Below are 21,443 nucleotides of genomic sequence, written 5' to 3' on the forward strand. Positions count from 1 at the left end.
TTGGACTGGGGCGGGCACAGTAAGAACTCTCACAACACCCGGTTAAAGTCCAACCTGAGGGAAGGAGCAGCGCTCCAAAAGCTAGTGATTCGAAACACAAAGCTGTTGGGACTTTAACCTGGTGTGGTCAGACTGAGGGAAAAGCAGAGAGGCTTGCCGCCTCGGCGAGAGGCCCTGGACCCTGGACCTCTCTCTTGGTCCTCCTCCTTGTTGGTCATGGAGAAAGTTTTTCAAAAGTCCTTGCTGCCAGGCGCACGAGCCGGGCGTCCTTGGCTGCAAACCGAAAGTAGGGGCAGAGTAGAAAGGAGCAGCTTGTGCAATGTGTGTGCAATGGAAGGTTTGCAAATGCTTGAATGGAAAAGGGCGTCAGCGGGCATGAGGGCTGCGGGCGCGCCCTGTCCCTGACCGGGGCTGAGCGCTGTCAGAGAGACCCGCCCGTGGAACTGCGCATGCGTGGTCGCGCGGGGGCCGCCGGGGGTTGTAGTCGCGCCACCGCGGCGGCGGACGAGAAGGCTCGCGGGAGAGACTACAGATCCCAGGGTGCCCCGCGGCCGGCCGGCGCTGGGTCCCGGGCGCACGCGCGTGGCTCCCGCACTCCGGACTCTCCCGATTTGAAGGCGGCGGAAGATGAGAGGCGCGGAGCTGCCTGTGAAGCCGGAGCGTCCGGACCGCCCGCCCAGCGCCGCCCGCTGCCCTCCCCGGCCATGCTGCTGAGCCCCTGCCTGAGGAGGGTCCTGCCGCCCTCCCGCAGCCTGGCGTCCAGCCTGGGCTCCGGCCGCCGCTTCCTGCTGCCGTCGCCCCTCTCCGGGCGGAGCGCCGCCGGCGGCGCCCCCTCCTTCCCCCCGGCCCCGCGGCGCGACGGCACCCACTCGGCCAAGGAGCCGGTGGAGCCGCTCAACACGGCGCAGGCAGCCCGCGACTTCATCTACACCCTGCACGCCGGGGAGAGGAAGAGCCTCCTGCAGGAGCTGCAGAGCTTCGAGTCCATGGCAAGAGCACAGGGTAAGGGAGCAGGAGGGGATCGCGGGGGGTGAGCGAGAATACACCGGCGGTGGCTTGGGCACTGCACAGTTACTGACTGACTGGAGTCGGAGAAACAGACTGGGGAGAGAGAGAGATAGCGACAGGGCACAGACTGGACAGAGAAAGAGTGACAGGGGGCACAGACTGGACAGGGAAAGAGTGACAGGGGCACAGACTGGACAGAGAGAGTGACAGGGCACAGACTGGACAGGGAAAGAGTGACAGGGGGCACAGACTGGACAGGGAAAGAGTGACAGGGGCACAGACTGGACAGAGAGAGAGTGACAGGGCACAGACTGGACAGGGAAAGAGTGACAGGGGCACAGACTGGACAGAGAGAGAGTGACAGGGCACAGACTGGACAGAGAAAGAGTGACAGGGCACAGACTGGACAGAGAAAGAGTGACAGGGCACAGACTGGACAGAGAGAGAGTGACAGGGCACAGACTGGACAGAGAAAGAGTGACAGGGCACAGACTGGACAGAGAAAGAGTGACAGGGGGCACAGACTGGACAGAGAGAGAGTGACAGGGCACAGACTGGACAGGGAAAGAGTGACAGGGCACAGACTGGACAGAGAAAGAGTGACATGGGGCACAGACTGGACAGAGAGAGAGTGACAGGGCACAGACTGGACAGAGAAAGAGTGACAGGGCACAGACTGGACAGAGAAAGAGTGACAGGGCACAGACTGGACAGAGAAAGAGTGACATGGGGCACAGACTGGACAGAGAGAGAGTGACAGGGCACAGACTGGACAGAGAAAGAGTGACAGGGCACAGACTGGACAGGGAAAGAGTGACAGGGCACAGACTGGACAGGGAAAGAGTGACAGGGCACAGACTGGACAGAGAAAGAGTGACATGGGGCACAGACTGGACAGAGAGAGAGTGACAGGGCACAGACTGGACAGAGAAAGAGTGACAGGGCACAGACTGGACAGAGAAAGAGTGACATGGGGCACAGACTGGACAGAGAGAGAGTGACAGGGCACAGACTGGACAGAGAAAGAGTGACAGGGCACAGACTGGACAGGGAAAGAGTGACAGGGCACAGACTGGACAGGGAAAGAGTGACAGGGCACAGACTGGACAGAGAAAGAGTGACATGGGGCACAGACTGGACAGAGAGAGAGTGACAGGGCACAGACTGGACAGAGAAAGAGTGACAGGGCACAGACTGGACAGAGAAAGAGTGACATGGGGCACAGACTGGACAGAGAGAGAGTGACAGGGCACAGACTGGACAGAGAAAGAGTGACAGGGCACAGACTGGACAGGGAAAGAGTGACATGGGGCACAGACTGGACAGAGAGAGAGTGATGGGGCACAGACTGGACAGAGAAAGAGTGACAGGGCACAGACTGGACAGAGAAAGAGTGACATGGGGCACAGACTGGACAGGGAAAGAGTGACAGGGCACAGACTGGACAGAGAGAGAGTGACATGGGGCACAGACTGGACAGAGAGAGAGTGACAGGGCACAGACTGGACAGAGAAAGAGTGACAGGGGGCACAGACTGGACAGAGAAAGAGTGACAGGGGGCACAGACTGGACAGGGAAAGAGTGACAGGGGGCACAGACTGGACAGAGAAAGAGTGACATGGGGCACAGACTGGACAGAGAAAGAGTGACATGGGGCACAGACTGGACAGAGAAAGAGTGACATGGGGCACAGACTGGACAGAGAAAGAGTGACATGGGGCACAGACTGGACAGAGAAAGAGTGACAGGGCACAGACTGGACAGAGCGACAGTGATGGGACACACTGCAGAGAGAGATCCAGCCACACAGCTTGGAGAGGGAAGTGAAGACTTGGTTGTCACTCAGACAGGACAATGTGGACGAATCAGCAATGGAGCAGCTGAATTAGTTACTGACTGACTGCACGTGATCTTTGCCAAATCAAAGCCGGTTATGGAAGAGTTAATCTGTGTCTTAATACTTGAAAATCAATTTTTAGACATTTTTTGCTGTAATTCTTCTCCCGTTTATATTTGTACTTCTGAAGTGAGGTCTAGACATGTTTTGGAATAGAGCGAGCGATGACCCCTGTGATTTGCTGCAGAGTTCAAATAGTAAGGTGGGGTGGAAGATGCAGTTTTTATTGGTCTCTGTCTGGTAAAGTTGTATTGGGATCGCTGCTGTTTTACATGACTTAACACACGCACGCACCCCCATCTGTGCCTCAAGCTTTGATACTTGGTATTTAGACCTACCGAAGAGTTTCTTTTGGATGCTCTTAACAACCATTGCCTTGTAGGCAGGGGAGCGCATGTTTTATCAAAAGGTTCTTTCTGAGCCAGCCAAAATAAGCAGCTGGTTTCCCTATCTGTTCAGTTTCTGCCCCAGCCTCTAGTTTAGACTTTTGTCCTGACTGTTGGAACAGTGTGTGAAGCAGATGGTTAACCGTGTGTCCGTATGTGTGCCTCCTGATTGTATTTCGATCTGTAACTGGTGTTATTGTGTTTTGAGTATATAAGTGTGGATGTCAGCTTTTTATTTTGTGTTCAGATCATGGAACTAGGTGCCATTAGTGTAATTAAGTAGAGAAACATGCCCAAGGGAATTGATAAGAGACGAGTTTTTCTCTTGCCATTGTAAGTCACATTTGCCTGAAGGGGTGTGACTGGGGAATGCTGTAACCTTGGCCCCTCCAAGCCCGGTCGTTCCATGAATCATTGTGCAAAGGTGTGAGGGAAATGCACAATGGTTAGCCAGTTGAGTCTGATTAATGGGTTATGAGTCACATCGGCTTGATTTTAGTTAATCAAATGCTGAACATTTATTACACTAGAGCCAAGGGCGACTACTCGCCTGGAGGAAACCATCTTGCAGGAGACTGTGTTGGCAGAGGGGTTAACGGTTTTCCAGCCCACGCAGAAAGCAACACTTACTGTCCAAAGATGTGCGGATTAGGTAGGGTTACGGGAATAGGGCAGGGGAGTGGCATAGGTAGGGTGTTCTTTCATAGGGTCGGTGCAGACCCGATGGGCCAAATGGCTTCCTTCAGCCCTGTATGCACTGTAGGTATTCTATTCTATGGACAACCAGTGTATTCCAACTTTTGACAGTTCACCTTTTTTATTTTGGTTCAGGGTACTTCAACAAAGTTTCAGTTAAAATAATAAGATTGCCTCTCCAAACAGGTGGATGAGGGTAAAGCAGTTGATGTGGTGTATATGGATTTCAGTAAAGCGTTTGATAAGGTTCCCCATGGTAGGCTACTTAAGAAAATACAGAGGCTTGGGATTCAGGGTGATTTAGCAGTTTGGATCAGAAATTGGCTAGCTGGAAGAAGACAAAGGGTGGTGGTTGATGGGAAATGTTCAGACTGGAGTCCAGTTACTAGTGGTGTACCACAAGGATCTGTTTTGGGGCCACTGCTGTTTGTCATTTTTATAAATGACCTGGAGGAGGGCATAGAAGGATGGGTGAGTAAATTTGCAGGTGACACTAAAGTCGGTGGAGTTGTGGACAGTGCGGAAGGATGTTACAAGTTACAGAGGGACATAGATAAGCTGCAGCGCGGGGCTGAGAGGTGGAAAATGGAGTTTAATGCAGAAAAGTGTGAGGTGATTCATTTTGGAAGGAATAACAGGAAGAAAGAGTACTGGGCTAATGCTAAGATTCTTGGCAGTGTGGATGAGCAGAGAGATCTCGGTGTCCATGTACATAGATCCCTGAAAGTTTCCACCCAGGTTGAGAGGGTTGTTCAGAAGGCGTGCGGTGCGTTAGCTTTTATTGGTAGAGGGATTGAGTTTCGGAGCCATGAGGTCATGTTGCAGCTGTACAAAACTCTGGTGCGGCCGCATTTGGAGTATTGCGTGCAATTCTGGTCGCCGCATTATAGGAAGGATGTGGAAGCATTGGAAAGGGTGCAGAGGAGATTTACCAGAATGTTGCCTGGTATGGAGGGAAGATCTTGTGAGGAAAGGCTGAGGGACCTGAGGCTGTTTTCGTTAGAGAGAAGGTTAAGAGGTGACTTAATTGAGGCATACAAAATGATCAGAGGATTGGATAGGGTGGACAGTGAGAGCCTTTTTCCTCGGATGGTGCTGTCTAGCACGAGGGGACATAGCTTTAAATTGAGGGGAGGTAGATATAAGACAGATGTCAGAGGTAGGTTCTTTACTCCGAGAGTAGTAAGGGCGTGGAATGCCCTGCCTGCAACAGTAGTGAACTCGCCAACACTAAGGGCATTCAGATGGTCATTGGATAGACATATGGACGATAAGGGAATAGTGTCGAAGGGCTTTCGAGTGGTTTCACAGGCCGGTGCAACATTGAGGGCCGAAGGGCCTGTACTGCGCTGTAATGTTCTATGTTCTCCTAGGTCTTTTGATGCTCTGTGTGCATGTGAGACTAATTGTTGGGAGATGTAAGTCAGTTAATTGACTCTGCTCGGTCAAATGCTCACCATCGGCAAAGTCCTGGTGACAATCCGTAGCTCTTAATTAAGTCATTGCTTTTGATTATAGCTCAGTCAAAGCTTAATAAGTATCCCGGTCTGTTTCAAAGAGACTTAAAAATGCCCATCACTTGACGGTGTTGGTTTTATTTACTGTACTATTAGAGCAGCAATATATAAATATGATTCAAGCCTTGCATTTCTTGTGTTTATCTGTAAATTGAGACTTTTGTGCTAAACTGAAATGGGGCGATACTGTTTTCTATAATTTTATGGGTGTGCAGCGTTACAAATCTCGTAATGCCAATCACAAATAGAGTCTGTTGAAAAATGTCTGAAGAGTGGGTGTTTGATATCTGTCCGGCTGCAGGAACCACAGTGAATATTTCCTTCTAAACTGGCAACTAGGCAACATCTCCTTTTACGGTTTATAAGAAGACATGTTGACCAAGACACTTGTCCACTGTCGTAACAAAATAAGAAGTCACTTGCTGCGCTTGGCGCTGATGTACCTGTTGCGACGGGATTTCTGTAAGTTATATAGAGGAAATTTCAGTGGGAGACACAGCACAGTTAAGTAGATATTTGAAGTGGGACTGGTAGATTCTCAAACCTGTTCAGGGTTCCAATCAGCCAGTGTTAATTTCAATTTTGTGGGAGGTTTGCTGTATATTAATTCCTTGTATGGTAAGGTGATTTTGACCTCTGCCGCAAGTCATGTACTGTGAAGCTCCTGATTAAGCTGTTGGCCGTTTTATTTGCTGCCCACCCTAATCTTCATGCGGAATTTGCTGTGGTTGTGTCAAGATTTGTTGAACCAGTGGACTTCTGTTTTTATTTGTTCTCTTAAGCTCCTGAATTTTGTTTGGTGTATACTTGTGGCTATAAATTGTGTATTAAGACTTGGCATCTCTTTGAAGCGAATAACATTCGAGTGAATTTATTCTTCAATCTTCCTGCCACATTTTATTGTAGATTAAAATTCAGAAATACTTATGGTAGGACAATTTGGATCTGACAAAATCAGATACGTTTGCAACATAATTTTATGTTTTTCAGGCATACACTTTCAGGCACACACACTGTCTTTAAACATTAGACATACAGAAAAATAAATGCAATTGTTCAATTATTCCTGAACAGAGACGTAACATTTGATTACCTTTTTGGCTGTTTCTGCCTCTAAATATTATTAAGGAAAGCTTTTTAGGCCTCCAGTCATAATAGCATAAGAAATGGGAGCACGGGTGGGCCGATGGCCACTTGAGCCTGCTCTGCCATTCAGTAAGATCATGGCTGATCTAATTGAGGCCTTAACTACACATCCACCACTGCCTTTGTCTCCTTGTCAATCAAAACTCTGCCGAACTCAGCCTTGACCATATGCAGTGACCTAGCCTCCATGGTTTGCTGGGAGAGACAATTTCAAACACTAGCAACCCTCTGACAGAAGAAATTCTTCCTCATCTTTTTCTTTGTCCTTGCTGTTTAATTTTGGCATGACGAATATTATCATAAATAATACCCTTAGAAATGAGAGAGAGTTTAGAAAAGAAACCACCAGGTGCCAACTTGCTTGCCGTTCTGGTCTGTTGTTCCAGTCCCGACCTTGAGCGTCTTGCCGTTTTTCACAATTTGGCAACAAAAAGAAATCAACGAGTACGAATCATTCACAACATATCCCACAGCCAAAGCATCCTGGGAATGAACAATTTCAGCGATTTCAACATTTCTAACGACAGTGAAAGCCAAAACCATGATCATATGAGGTTAAACAAATTCAAACTGCGTATATATAAGTATGTCGGTTATAATGCTTTATTCTACTGAGTAGGGTTTTTTGAACCATTCTCTCAGAGTAACTGCTGTGTTTTTATTTCTCAAACTGAACTGATAACCTCACCATTTGAAATAAATGTTGTCTTCAAAACAACACTCCCCAATTAGTGCAAAACAGTCACCTTAACTTAATGTCCCTGCATTTAATGTTTCCTTTTTGCGAGAAATTGTTTTAAGACACCGTATTTCTTTGTGGGAAGAGCTAATAGCTTTCATGTATTTGTCTTATCTGCGTACTACACTGCCAAGTAATTCCTTGTAGATTAATCATTCAGATGTTTCAGAGATGTGTAAATGTAGATGCTTTCCTTGAAGATGCATCAGTTCTTTTGCACAGCTTCTCTTGGGAGGCACAATGTTTTTTTTATGGGTTTCAAATCCAGCCGCGGCAACAACATCAAAGGTGTAAGAACCTTAACCAAAATGCATGGAAGGGACTCTTAACCAACAGCACAGTGAGGGTACAGGTTCACACAGTACAAAATGCCGTGATTTCTGAGTTGGTAGGAAGATGGGGAAATCCACTTGGAGAAGCAGCGTGACAGGCTGTATGGGAATTCAAAAATTCCTACCAATGCGTATCTCTCCTTTGATTAAGTTGAGACATCCATGTTCAGGAGGGGGGGTTGGGAGGGAGGCGAAGAGACAACAGTCACTCATGGATGCAATATACCTGATCCCGGTATGACTGAAACCTGACAACTGCAGGGCGTCCATTTTCTGGCAGCTGCATTACTTTTTATTAATTCTTGGGATTTAGTTGCACCAGCGAACAAAACCAGATAAAACTAACTTAGAAAAACATATCCTTGAAATGGAGGTTGACCTGGATGAATTGCAGACCAGAGAGCAGTTTTTTAGGAAGAGAATTCTAAGTCTAAAGGGCCATTTCTGTTCAGGCAGAAAAGTTGACTAAACTTGAAATGGAAAATAGTGGGATTGTTCAGGAACGTAGAAGGTGAGCTAGTAGCAGAGAAAATCTATCGTCCCAATACAATCTGGGGGTTTGAAGCTGAAGTAAAGAAACTACCCAATCAGCTACAGGCTGTTGCTGCACCAATGGAGACCGATTCCAAGGAAAAGGAAGATATGATCCAGGAAGTCCAATATTTGGGGAAGAATTCTATGTTGGACACCGAAGGAAGGGAGAGTGAGGTAGCTGTATTGGGGCCCGCCATTGAAAAGCGAGTGCGCAACGGAGCAGATCAGAATAAAGGTTGACATATGGCTGAAAAACTCCAGACTCGTGAACGAAAGGCTGACTACCTTCAAGACATAGAAAATAGAAGCAGGATAAGGGCATTCTGCCCTAGGGCCTGCTCTGTCATTCATTATGATCATGACTGATCATCAAGTTCAATACTCTGATCTCTTCCACCCCACAAGAAAAACTGGATCCCTTTAGCCCCAAGAGCTATATCTAATTCCTTCTTGAAATTACACAATGTTTTGACCTCAACTATTTTCTGTGGCAGTGAATCCACAGATTCACCACTGTGGTTGAAGAAATCTCTCCTCAACTTAGTCTTAAAAGGCTTACCCCTTATCCTCAAACTATGTCCCCTAGTTCTGGACTCCCCCACCATAGGGAACATTCTTTCTGAATCTACCCTGCCTAATCCTATTAGAATTTTGTAAGTTTCTATGCGATCTCCTCTCGCTCTTCTAAACTCCAATGAATATGATCCAAACCGATTTTAGTCTCCTCAAATGACAGTCCTTCCATCCCAGGAATCAGCCTGGTAAACCTTTGCTGCACTCTCTCCATAGCAAGAACATCCTTCTTCATATAAGGACACCAAAACTGCACACACTACTCCAGGTGTGGCCTCAACAATGCCCTATATCAGTGTTCTTCAAAGTCGGGGGGGGGGGGGGGGTGGGGGGGCGGTCGCGGAGCCATTGTCCGCGGCGTTCCCGATCGCGCAAATCCCCACGCAGCAGCCGGCTTTTCATAATGCCGGCTGCAAGCGGCCACGAACACGTTTTAAAAAAAAAAAAAAAAAAATTGGCCGCATTGCGCATGCGCGCCGATAATCGGGCACGCATACGCAGTGCGGCCGCTGTTTTTTTTAAACGGTTGCAGCTTTTTGTTTTACAAGTTCTGTAGTGGTATTTATTCATTTAATTTTTTTTCATTTTTTTTTTTACAAGTTTGGGGGGGGGGGTTATTCATTTTTTCCATTTATTTTATTCTTTTTTTTTACAAGTTCAGTGTTTTTTTAATTCATTTTTACCATTTTACTCTTTTTTTTTTACAAGTTTGGGTGGGGGTTTTATTTGGTAAAATTTTACAGGAATAAAATTCAGAACTTTGGACAGAGGGAGACTCCATACTTTCCGAAACCAGAAGGCTTCACCTTCATCCAACAGGTTCCATTAGAGGAGCGTGTACGAGGGCCAAAGGGACCCAAAACCATTTCCTCCATTTTTGTCAGCAGCAAACCAGGTAAGAGAAAATGTGGGTCGCGCAGATCGGCCGGGTTGGGTCCCGAAGGTTGGCCGATTGGTAAAAATGGGTCCCTGGAAAAAAAGTTTGAAGAACACTGCCCTATTTAACTGCAGTAAAACATCTTTCTTCCTATACTTAAATCCTTTCGCTATGAAGGCTAACACACCATTTGCCTTTGTTATTTCCTGCTATAGCTGCACGCCAAGGTCTTGATGAGTCTCTACCTCCCTCAATTTACACCCATTCAAATGATAATTTGCCTTCCAATTTTTGTACCAAAGCGGTTAACCTCACATTTATCCACATTATACTGCATCTGCCATGCATGTGCCCACTCGCTCAGCCTGTTTGAATTCCGCTGAAGCATCTCTGCACCCTCACCGCTCACCCTCCCACCCAACTTTGTATAATCTGCAAATCTGGGGATAATACATTTATTTCCCTCATCCAAATTTTAGGATTTGCAGTGCCGAAGGAGGGCATTCAGCCCATTGAGTTGCATCGGCCCTTGGAAAGGGCACCCTTCTTAAACCCACGCCTCTTCTCTATCCCCGTAACCTCACCTAATCTTTTGGACACTGAGGGGCAATTTAACACGGCCACCCCACCTAACCTGCATATCTTTGGACTGTGGAAGGAAACCGGAGCACCAGGAGGAAACCCATGCTGACATGGGGAGAAAGTGCAAACTCCACACAGTCACCCGGGCTGGCTGGAATTGAACCCGGGACCCTGCAGCTGTGAGGCAGCAGTGCGAGCCACAGTGCCTCCGATATAATATATCACATGAATAATTGAGGTCCTAGCTAGATCCCTGCGGTACCCCACTAGTCACTGCCTGCCAATCGGAAAAAGGACATAATTGAGGTGCTGGAACAGGAGCTGCAGAAAATACGGAGCAAATGACATTTCCAGCTGAAACTGCAAAGGAGCAGGTTGAGGTACTGAAGAAAGAAAAGGAAACAATTACTGAAAAATTAGAGCTATTGACTTTGGACCTTAATTCCCTCTTCTCTGAGAAACAAAAGCTTTAGAGAAAGGTGAGCTGTACAGTGTGGTAGGTACTGGCTAGATTTGCCCAGTAGGTTTATGGTTGTTTGGGAAACAGGAGCCTCAGCTTGGTTTAGGATTATAGGGAAAACAGATGGCTTTTGGGTTTCCAGTTTTTGAGCAATAAGTGCTTACTGTTAATTTGCCAAAGTATAAGATTGTTTGTAGTAGTGTTTCATTATCTTTCTTAATACGTTTAGTGTTGTTTATTGAAAGAGAGGTTTGAGTTCTCACCGTTTCTGCAAACGTTTGTCACTAATATTAGTCCTTCAGTTTCTTCTTTCAATTTTAGTTGGTGGCCCAGTGCAAATTACTTTTAAATTTGCTGTGTGTTAGAATTTTTGTTTCAACTAAAATGAGACGTTATTTGTCAAAAGAATATTTGATACAAACATTGACCTATATATTAAACCACTTTTTCACATCCTTTGAATGACAGTTAGCATTCTCCAGCAATCTTTGTCCACCTTTTAATCTGGGTTTGTCTTCTGCGAGTTATTTGTCAAACTTTTATCCAGAGTTTCATGTTGATACCAAGCAGCATCAGCCCTCTCAAGTTGGCTCAGCCTCCGTTCTGCTTTCACTACTTCAATAGAAACGAGGGCCATCATTTTCTCATAACTCTTCTCGGGTGGGTCATCGACCTATTCCGAGACATGTGTTAAAAGTAATATTCTGAATGAGGTTCGTTGAGCTCCCTGATAACTGAGCAATAGAGTTGTACAGGTGAATAATGTTGCTTGATTGCTGAGTCTGTGTTTTTAGCTTGGGCAGCTATCCTGGACTTGGGAGCGGAAATCACTGAGGGCCTCCATTCCTGAAACGCACTCTGACCTCTGCTGGAAGTACATGCCTGAACATGCACTCGGTATCTGCAGATCTTTGCAGTTGAATAGCCTGCCGGTGTTGCTGGCTGAAGCTACACATGTAACAATGGCTATTTGAACAAAGTACCAGAGAGTGATGGTTATAGCAAGGTGTTAGTACCTTGGGGAACAGAGAATTTAAGGGAGGCGCGGAAAGTTCATCTGACCTGGATGCAGCTAACTCACCAAATGTACAATCGGAAAATGCCAAGCAATTGTACAGCAATGTTGAGCGAGGTAACAATCCAAACAGGATTGTCCATTGCGAGTCGTTGGAGGAGGTATTCCACCTTCTGGGAAATCCTGTTCAGCCTGAAGAAGAGAGGATGCGATCTTGGGAATGGAATTTTGTATCAGGGTGGTTTTCTGGGCCACCGTTAATGAATCACTTAATGAACTGCCTGTTGACATTGAAGGAAGAAAGTGTGCGAAAGGATAGAAGCAAAGACTCTTGTCAGCCTTCTAAAATGATAAAAGGTGCTCTGTGAGACTCTGAAACATTTCTCTACATATTGAGGTAACTATAAGGTTCAATATTTACAGCTCTCTATTTGCATATGTCTTGGGTGCTCGAGAAAAATTCTATTGAGTGAGTGCTACTTCCTTCGCCCAAGAAGATGTGACTGATGACCTTTCTTTGTGGTGTGGAAGATACTATGTTGCCACTGAGAAAATGAGCCAGGGGAGATCACTGGACAGTGATGGCATTGTCCACTGATTAAAGCAGGAAATGAGTTATTACTGCCCAAGGGCACGTTAAGCCTGCAAATCCCAGAAGAAAAAGGAAGGTTTGAAGTAAAGTGAAGCCTCGGTGAATTAAGGGTGTTTTGTAGAAATATCAATCGTAGACATTGTACAAATTTCAATTGTGAAAAAGATCAGAACCATTATGAAAAGATAAAGATTGTTTTAAGTTAAATAATAGTGGTGATCCCCAGATTGAAGACTGGGGGACGACCAACAGGTTGGTATTGGTGTAGTAAATCTTAGATGCATAGACGGGCCGAGGCAGGGGAAAATGGCGATGTTTGAGCACAAGAAAGTAGACCAATCTACTCTAGAATATTAATGAAAAAACACTGGAATGCTGCACTAAATAAACTGTCTGAATTGGAGGTTGATGTGGCGGAACTATTAATCCCAGAGTAATTAATGTAAATGATATTTAGTGGCAAGAGTGTTCAGAAAGCACAGAAGCAGCAGGTAAAGAGGTGGCGGAACCAGATATGCCAGAACCAATAGGGAGCAGCTGGGTGCGAAGGTGGTAAATGGAGTTGGTCCAATGGATGGGGAAAAGCCACGGAAGGAACAACTCTGGTTTGAAATCTCTCGTGAATAAATTCAAACTTAACAGTTGAAGTCTGCTACGGACATCCAAGTCAACAGAAAGAGAGTTTTGTCTGTGACATGTTAAAAGGTGTGAGAGAATAGGAAAATTATTTTGTTATGCCCAGTAAAAGCAGGTTCTGGTCATCACTTTAAACATGGACTGTGCTTGTATGGAAGATTCTAGAACTGCCTTGTAATTTATTTTTTAAATGGATACTAACCAGGTGGTTAGGATGGTTGCCAAGTGTCAGGTGACTTTTTCAGATTTAACGCAAGATTCATGTTTCTGGTAAATTATTTACTGAATCATTCTGGGTGGGGACTCCATTTGAATGGATCAACACAAGATAGCGTCCCTCTATGGAATTCATGCCTGCCATTATTTGTACTTTACTCTAAATGCTGTCTCTAAGATTGTAATTCAACAGAAGACGAAATGTGGGAAACCTGACATCCTTGTGAATTTCCGGCAACAAATATTTTAATGTGAGCTTCTCGAGTATCTGCACAGAACAAACAGATGCTGAGCAAAGAAGAACAAAGGAGTTACAGGAGTTGACCAATGATGTGGTTAATGCAAGGCTTTGTGAAGGTGGGGTAGGAGGCAAGCCGTAAAGCAGAGAGTGCCTAGGAATTATGCAACGGTAGCCAAAGGCCATATGGGGTGTTGGCGGGGTGGGGTTGAAGTTGTCAGAGGCAAAAATGAGGGGCTATAGGAGGTTCTGGAGGTACTGGGACAAAATTGCAGGGACTTCTAAATGAGAACAAGATTATCCAATTCACTAAATTGTGGAATGAGGAGCCACTGGAGATTGAGGTCAGGATGATGGGCCTTCTTGGTGCGACTGGATGCTGCAGTGCAATTTCGGACAACTGACGGCTCACTATCTCCAAACTCCAGCTCCCCAGCAATGGGAGCATTGGGGCGATGGGGTTTGGGGGTAGAGGGAGTAATTAGAGTGTGGGGTTTGTGGTGATGGTAGTCTGTTGCGATGGTAAGGATATAGGGTCTGAAACTCAGTTCAAAGTTGTACAGAACCCATCATATGCATTGTTTATTTTGATCTATGTGAGACTTGGGTTTTGAAGATGAGGCTAAGGTGTTTGGCAGAAGATGACAAGGTAGCTTTGGTCTTGAAAGTTATGAAATATCTATGACTTGCATTGGGCAAATGATCAGCTGGCATGGTGGTAGAATTATTGGTGGTGGTGGGGGGTGCGTTTTTGGCATTCGTATGAAAGTGTTGAAATGGCAACATGTAGCTGAGGAAGAGAAGTATGGTTGGGGGAGCTGGGAGAGGGTGGAGTGCAGGATTATACTTTGGGGGTAGACTTGGGTGATTGTGCAGCAGTGCAAGGGGGAGTCATTTTATTGGCATTGACGATCTTAGAATGGGTTGGAGAAGTTCAGTTCAGGGTATCACATTTGTATTAATGGGACAGTACTAAGCAACAGTGCCGCTCCCGATAACCCCGGGGAAGTACTCAGGGAGTATGATAATAGCTTCATTGAGAATTTGGAGGCAGTTTCGCCAACACTTCAGGTTGGGGGCAGGGTCAAGGGAAATGTGGATTCGGGGGAACCACAGATTTGAGCCAGAGAGGTGGGATGGAAATGGGAGGAGAAGGGGATTAAGACACTGAAAGATCTGTTTCTTAGGGGTCGGATTGGAGGAGCTGGAAGTGAAGTATGGGCTGGAAGTGAAGTATGGGCTGGAAGTGAAGTATGGGCTGGAAGTGAAGTATGGGCTGGAAGTGAAGTATGGGCTGGAAGTGAAGTATGGGCTGGAAGTGAAGTATGGGCTGGAAGTGAAGTATGGGCTGGAAGTGAAGTATGGGCTGGAAGTGAAGTATGGGCTGGAAGTGAAGTATGGGCTGGAAGTGAAGTATGGGCTGGAAGTGAAGTATGGGCTGGAAGTGAAGTATGGGCTGGAAGTGAAGTATGGGCTGGAAGTGAAGTATGGGCTGGAAGTGAAGTATGGGCTGGAAGTGAAGTATGGGCTGGAAGTGAAGTATGGGCTGGAAGTGAAGTATGGGCTGGAAGTGAAGTATGGGCTGGAAGTGAAGTATGGGCTGGAAGTGAAGTATGGGCTGGAAGTGAAGTATGGGCTGGAAGTGAAGTATGGGCTGGAAGTGAAGTATGGGCTGGAAGTGAAGTATGGGCTGGAAGTGAAGTATGGGCTGGAAGTGAAGTATGGGCTGGAAGTGAAGTATGGGCTGGAAGTGAAGTATGGGCTGGAAGTGAAGTATGGGCTGGAAGTGAAGTATGGGCTGGAAGTGAAGTATGGGCTGGAAGTGAAGTATGGGCTGGAAGTGAAGTATGGGCTGGAAGTGAAGTATGGGCTGGAAGTGAAGTATGGGCTGGAAGTGAAGTATGGGCTGGAAGTGAAGTATGGGCTGGAAGTGAAGTATGGGCTGGAAGTGAAGTATGGGCTGGAAGTGAAGTATGGGCTGGAAGTGAAGTATGGGCTGGAAGTGAAGTATGGGCTGGAAGTGAAGTATGGGCTGGAAGTGAAGTATGGGCTGGAAGTGAAGTATGGGCTGGAAGTGAAGTATGGGCTGGAAGTGAAGTATGGGCTGGAAGTGAAGTATGGGCTGGAAGTGAAGTATGGGCTGGAAGTGAAGTATGGGCTGGAAGTGAAGTATGGGCTGGAAGTGAAGTATGGGCTGGAAGTGAAGTATGGGCTGGAAGTGAAGTATGGGCTGGAAGTGAAGTATGGGCTGGAAGTGAAGTATGGGCTGGAAGTGAAGTATGGGCTGGAAGTGAAGTATGGGCTGGAAGTGAAGTATGGGCTGGAAGTGAAGTATGGGCTGGAAGTGAAGTATGGGCTGGAAGTGAAGTATGGGCTGGAAGTGAAGTATGGGCTGGAAGTGAAGTATGGGCTGGAAGTGAAGTATGGGCTGGAAGTGAAGTATGGGCTGGAAGTGAAGTATGGGCTGGAAGTGAAGTATGGGCTGGAAGTGAAGTATGGGCTGGAAGTGAAGTATGGGCTGGAAGTGAAGTATGGGCTGGAAGTGAAGTATGGGCTGGAAGTGAAGTATGGGCTGGAAGTGAAGTATGGGCTGGAAGTGAAGTATGGGCTGGAAGTGAAGTATGGGCTGGAAGTGAAGTATGGGCTGGAAGTGAAGTATGGGCTGGAAGTGAAGTATGGGCTGGAAGTGAAGTATGGGCTGGAAGTGAAGTATGGGCTGGAAGTGAAGTATGGGCTGGAAGTGAAGTATGGGCTGGAAGTGAAGTATGGGCTGGAAGTGAAGTATGGGCTGGAAGTGAAGTATGGGCTGGAAGTGAAGTATGGGCTGGAAGTGAAGTATGGGCTGGAAGTGAAGTATGGGCTGGAAGTGAAGTATGGGCTGGAAGTGAAGTATGGGCTGGAAGTGAAGTATGGGCTGGAAGTGAAGTATGGGCTGGAAGTGAAGTATGGGCTGGAAGTGAAGTATGGGCTGGAAGTGAAGTATGGGCTGGAAGTGAAGTATGGGCTGGAAGTGAAGTATGGGCTGGAAGTGAAGTATGGGCTGGAAGTGAAGTATGGGCTGGAAGTGAAGTATGGGCTGGAAGTGAAGTATGGGCTGGAAGTGAAGTATGGGCTGGAAGTGAAGTATGGGCTGGAAGTGAAGTATGGGCTGGAAGTGAAGTATGGGCTGGAAGTGAAGTATGGGCTGGAAGTGAAGTATGGGCTGGAAGTGAAGTATGGGCTGGAAGTGAAGTATGGGCTGGAAGTGAAGTATGGGCTGGAAGTGAAGTATGGGCTGGAAGTGAAGTATGGGCTGGAGCAGGGGGAAATGTTTAGATACATGCAGATTCGAGATTTTGCCAGGAAGGAGATACAGAACTTCCCGGAGGAGCCAGCCTCCACATTGCTGGAGGAGGTACTGACGACAGGGGGACTGGAGAAGGGGGTCGTGTCAGCGGTTTATGGAGCTATTTTGGAAGAGGAGAAGGCACCAGTGGAAGGGATAAAAGCCATGTGGGAGGAAGAGTTGGGAAAGGATATGGAGGAGGGGTTCTGGTGTGAGGTGCTCCGGAGAATGAATGCCTGCACCTCGTGTGCGAGGTTGGGGCTGATACATCTGAAGGTGGTATACAGAGCACACCTCACGAGGGCGAGGATGAGCCGAATCTTTGAAGGAGTAGAAGATGTGTGTGAACGGTGCCGGGGGGGCCCCGCTAATCACGTTCCTATGTTTTGGTCCTGTCCAACGCTAGAGGATTACTGGAAGGAGGTTTTTAGGGTAATTTCTAAAGTGGTGCACGTGAAACTGGACCCGGGCCCCCGGGTGGCCATATTCGGGGTGTCAGACCAGCCAGGGTTGGAAACTGATGCGGAGGCAGAGGTTGTAGCCTTCGCCTCGTTCGCCCGAAGGCGGATCTTGATGGGTTGGAGAGAAACCTCTCCACCCTGTGCCCTGGCGTGGCGGGGGGGACCTGTTGGAATTCTTGACTCTTGAGAAGGTTAAGTTTGAACCGAGGGGAAGGATAGATGGGTTCTACAATTCATGGGCATCATTCATTATGCACTTTCAAGAACTGGATAACATCGAACATTAGTTGGGTGGGTGGGAGGGTTGGGGGGAGGAGGGCGGAGTGTTAATGGTGGCTATGGGTGATTTCTGATTCCTTTTTGTCATTTGTTTATGTGAACATGCGGGTGAATGGGGTTTGGTGGGAGGATGGGATCGTTGTTATTGATATGGGGATTGACATAATTGTTACTGATTATTGTTTATTGTTGGTGTGTGTAAATTTGGGAGAAAATGTGAAAAAGGAGAATAAAGAAATATTTTTTAAAACCAATGGGACAGTACCAGATTTGATATGATGCAGGGCGACACCGGTTAGCACTGCAGCCTCACGGCGCCGAGGTCCCAGGTTCGATCCTGGTTCTGGGTCACTGTCCGTGTGGAGTTTGCACATTCTCCCGTGTCTGCGTGGGTTTTGCCCCCACAACCCAAAGATGTGCAGGGTAGTTGGATTGGCCATGCTAAATTGCCCCTTAATTGGAAAAATTAATTGGGTATTTAAAAAAAAAAAAGAGTTGCACGCGCAACTGGGTAGTGCAAATGCTGAAAAATAAGTGGTGCCGATTCCATGGCAAATGCTGTTCACGTGTAAAACACTGGGTTCATTTCAAATTCAAATTTTCCCAACAGCAAAATAAGATTCAAGTGTTTAAACGTTGATTGAATTAGAAGGTCCATTATGTGCATTACGTTCAACCATTTGGACCTCATTATCACAAGCAATTACCTTAGAGGGAAGAATACCTATCAAAAACATTTTAATTTATCCGTGAGCAGCACAGTGCAGGCACTTGGATATATTCATCTGGTATTCTCCCATGTGAAAGTTCAACTCGCTCTTTAAAACCTCATCATCCTCGCTAAAGAAATGATCATTGTCGAATTGATATTCTTGTGATTGGCACATTGCCACACGTTATAGCAACCACAAAAAATACTCTTTGTGAATGAATTATGTTGCTTTGACACCACAAAAAATTGTGCCACATCCCCATATTCACCAATCTGCCTCCGTTGTACAGAAGTACACTGTTGTGTTGCTGGTGTATTTATAATGTTTCTGTTACTATAGTAACGATTTGGTATCGTGTTTCTCCTCCAGATAAACCCTACCTAATCTGGAATTACTTGGTTAGATTTGTTCATTGGTTGATCTACCTGGTTCCTGGTGTGACATTGGTTTACTTTGGGGCTCAGGCCACTCAGAATCTTGGATCCAAAAGGAGGCCACTCCGACCATCATGGATGCCTGTCAATTTGAAAGAGCTGTCAAAATCCAGCCCTGATACCCTAGTCTGAAAACCCAGAAAATGGTCAAGCAGGAAGGGGGCAATGTACAACAGACAAACAAGTCACTATGTCTTGCGGCACCAATGGGTTTAAAGGCAGAGTTGAGGGAGGCAACATGTAGGAGGCATATGTCCTAATCATAAAAGGTGGAAAATATGTTGGTGAAATATTGTCCTTGGACCAAAGGATTGGCATTTCAGATAGCCATTTATAATTTAAAAATCCACTGCCTAGTTAAAACATAGAATATGCAGTGCAGAAGGAGGCCATTCGGCCCATCGAGTCTGCACCGACTCACTTAAGCCCTCACTTCCATCCTATCCCCGTAACCCAATAACCCCTCCTAACCTTTTTGGTTACATAGGGCAATTTATCATGGCCAATCCACCTAACCTGCACGTCTTTGGACTGAGGGAGGAAACCCACGCAGACATGGGGAGCACGTGCAGCATCCGCATAGACAGTGACCCAGCGGGGAATCTAACCTGGGACCCTGGCGCTGTGAAGCCACAGTGCTATCCACTTGTGCTACCGTGCTGCCCGAAAATGGCTTTGCTGTCGTTATAAAAGTTTAATAGTCTTAGATTTTATACTTAAAACCTTTTTTAAAGTTAGTAAAACAATGGTAACTTAACATTTAGTATACATTTCAGTATTTGTGGGATTTTTTAAAAAAAGCTTAAAACATGCTATGCTGTCTTTTGGTAATCTCTTGCCTCGGAACAATTTTATTCTAAATCTTGGACCATACTATTTCCTCGGGTGGATGTAGCTGTTACAAGAGGGCATAACGATAAGGTTCGGGGTGGGAGATATAGGAGGGATGTCCGAGGTAGGTGCTTTACTCAGAGAGTGGTTAGGGTGTAGAATAGACTGCCTGCTGTGATAGTGGAGTCGGACACTTTAGGAACTTTCAAGCGGTTATTGGATAGGCACATGGAGCACACCAGAATGACAGGGAGTGGGATAGCTTCATCTTGGTTTCGGACAATGATCGGCACAACATCGAGGGCCGAAGGGCCTGTTCTGTGCTGTACTGTTCTATACCGTACGTGACCCAAGTGTTGTTTGCTTGCAGTAAGCACCCAAAATGGCGAATGCTGTTCCATTCCTGGCTCTGTCTTGTCACCCTCCTATTTTTTACTATGATGCCGACACATTTACTTTTCAAACCCCCATCCCACCACTATATGCATGTAAATAACAGTGAAGCTCCACCTCCAGTTTTAACCAGACTCTTTCTTACTACATTTCAGCCGTTGGCTCTCTGTTGCTGCCAGTTTATTGATTACGAACGAAGATTGAGATTCTCTGGCCCATTACTTAAAAAAAATATAATGACAGGATTACAAGCATTGTTGGGTTGACACGGTGAAGCAGTGGTTAGCACTGCTGCCTCACGGCGCCGAGGACCGGGTTCGATCCCAGCCCGGGTCACTGTCCATGTGGAATTTGCACATTCTCCGCGAGCCTGTGTGGGTCTCACCCCCTCAACCCAAAGATGTGCAGGGTAGGTGGATTAATTGTGCTAAATTTCTCCTTAATTGGAAAAAAATAATTGGGTTTTCCTAAATTTATAATTAAAAGAGGATTGCAAGCATTGTTGAGCAGGTTTCTGGTTAGAAATTTGGATTTAATGCAATCTTTTTTTTTTTGCAGGAGGAAAGGTGTATAGACAGTACATTAATTTAAGCATCTTTTCGTAAATAAGACAATTCAATTAAAAGCCTGTTTTTTTTTTAAATTTGAAGGTGATGAATGAAAATGCAATTGCCTGTGAGAGTCTTTGAATACAATATAATTGGATTTCTTAATAGGAGGAAGATCGGGGTGGGGGGGTGGCCTGCTTTTGGACTCTTACTGGCTGAGGGGTGACTCCTATTTGCATCTGCTGTTGAATCTTTGGGTGAAAATTGAAATAGCTAAGTTTCGGTACATTTGACATTGAGGCATTCAATGGTATTGCTTTACGATCGAGTCAGAAGCAAAGTCACCTAGATCTAACTGAAATAGCGCAAAATTTCATAAAGCAGATAAAGAAATTGAATGCAGGTCAGCAGCACGGTTCAATTCCCGTACCAGCCTTCCCGAACAGGTGCCGGAATGTGGCGACTAGGGGCTTTTCACAGTAACTTCATTTGAAGCCTACTTGTGACGAGCAATTTTCATGTTCATTTCATGTGAAGGTTTGAGACTGATTTCTGGTTGTGCTATCTCGGCTTGACTCGGGGTTTTATGGTTAAAACTGTAATAACAGGACTTGCTGCATCAAAGTTATTGTGATAAACTGCTGCTGTAACAACGACTGGCATTTATCGAGTGCTAATTAATGTTGTAAAATTGCCCCGGGCTCTTGGCAGGAGCTTCACAAATTTGACACCAAGCCACATGAAGTAATATTCGAGCAGATGACAGAACCCTTGCTCAAAGAGCTAGGTTTTATGAAGTGTTGTGGAGAGGTGTAGGCGCTCCAGAGCCAAGGTTGTTGGCCAGTTGAAGGCAGTGAAATGGGCCACTTTGTCCCAACCAGTTTGTGTCAGCCCATCTGGTAAATAGTCCCAATCGCAGTTACCCACCTTGCTTCCATATTCTGCCATGCTCTTTTCCTTCATCCAGCTATCCATTCTAATCTTGAATGTTAACAGTTTCTGCCTCAATCATGAC

General features: G+C 46.3%; 1 protein-coding gene across 2 annotated transcripts in view; it reads left to right on the plus strand.

The window, feature by feature from the left end:
* Positions 1–564: 564 nt before the first annotated feature.
* The window catches only part of tmem65 (transmembrane protein 65), an 83,270-nt gene continuing 62,391 nt past the window's right edge, over positions 565–21,443 (plus strand). Inside the window, exon 1 of one of the 2 annotated variants that reach the window (XM_072467068.1) lies at positions 565–1,002. In XM_072467068.1, coding sequence (XP_072323169.1) covers positions 705–1,002 — 298 coding nt within the window. In that variant the 5' untranslated portion in view covers positions 565–704. The remainder of the gene's footprint in view (positions 1,003–21,443) is intronic. The other variant, XM_072467069.1, reaches the window with a different exon arrangement.

This window comes from Scyliorhinus torazame, chromosome 11, assembly GCF_047496885.1.
Source record: "Scyliorhinus torazame isolate Kashiwa2021f chromosome 11, sScyTor2.1, whole genome shotgun sequence".
Lineage (NCBI taxonomy): Eukaryota > Metazoa > Chordata > Chondrichthyes > Carcharhiniformes > Scyliorhinidae > Scyliorhinus > Scyliorhinus torazame.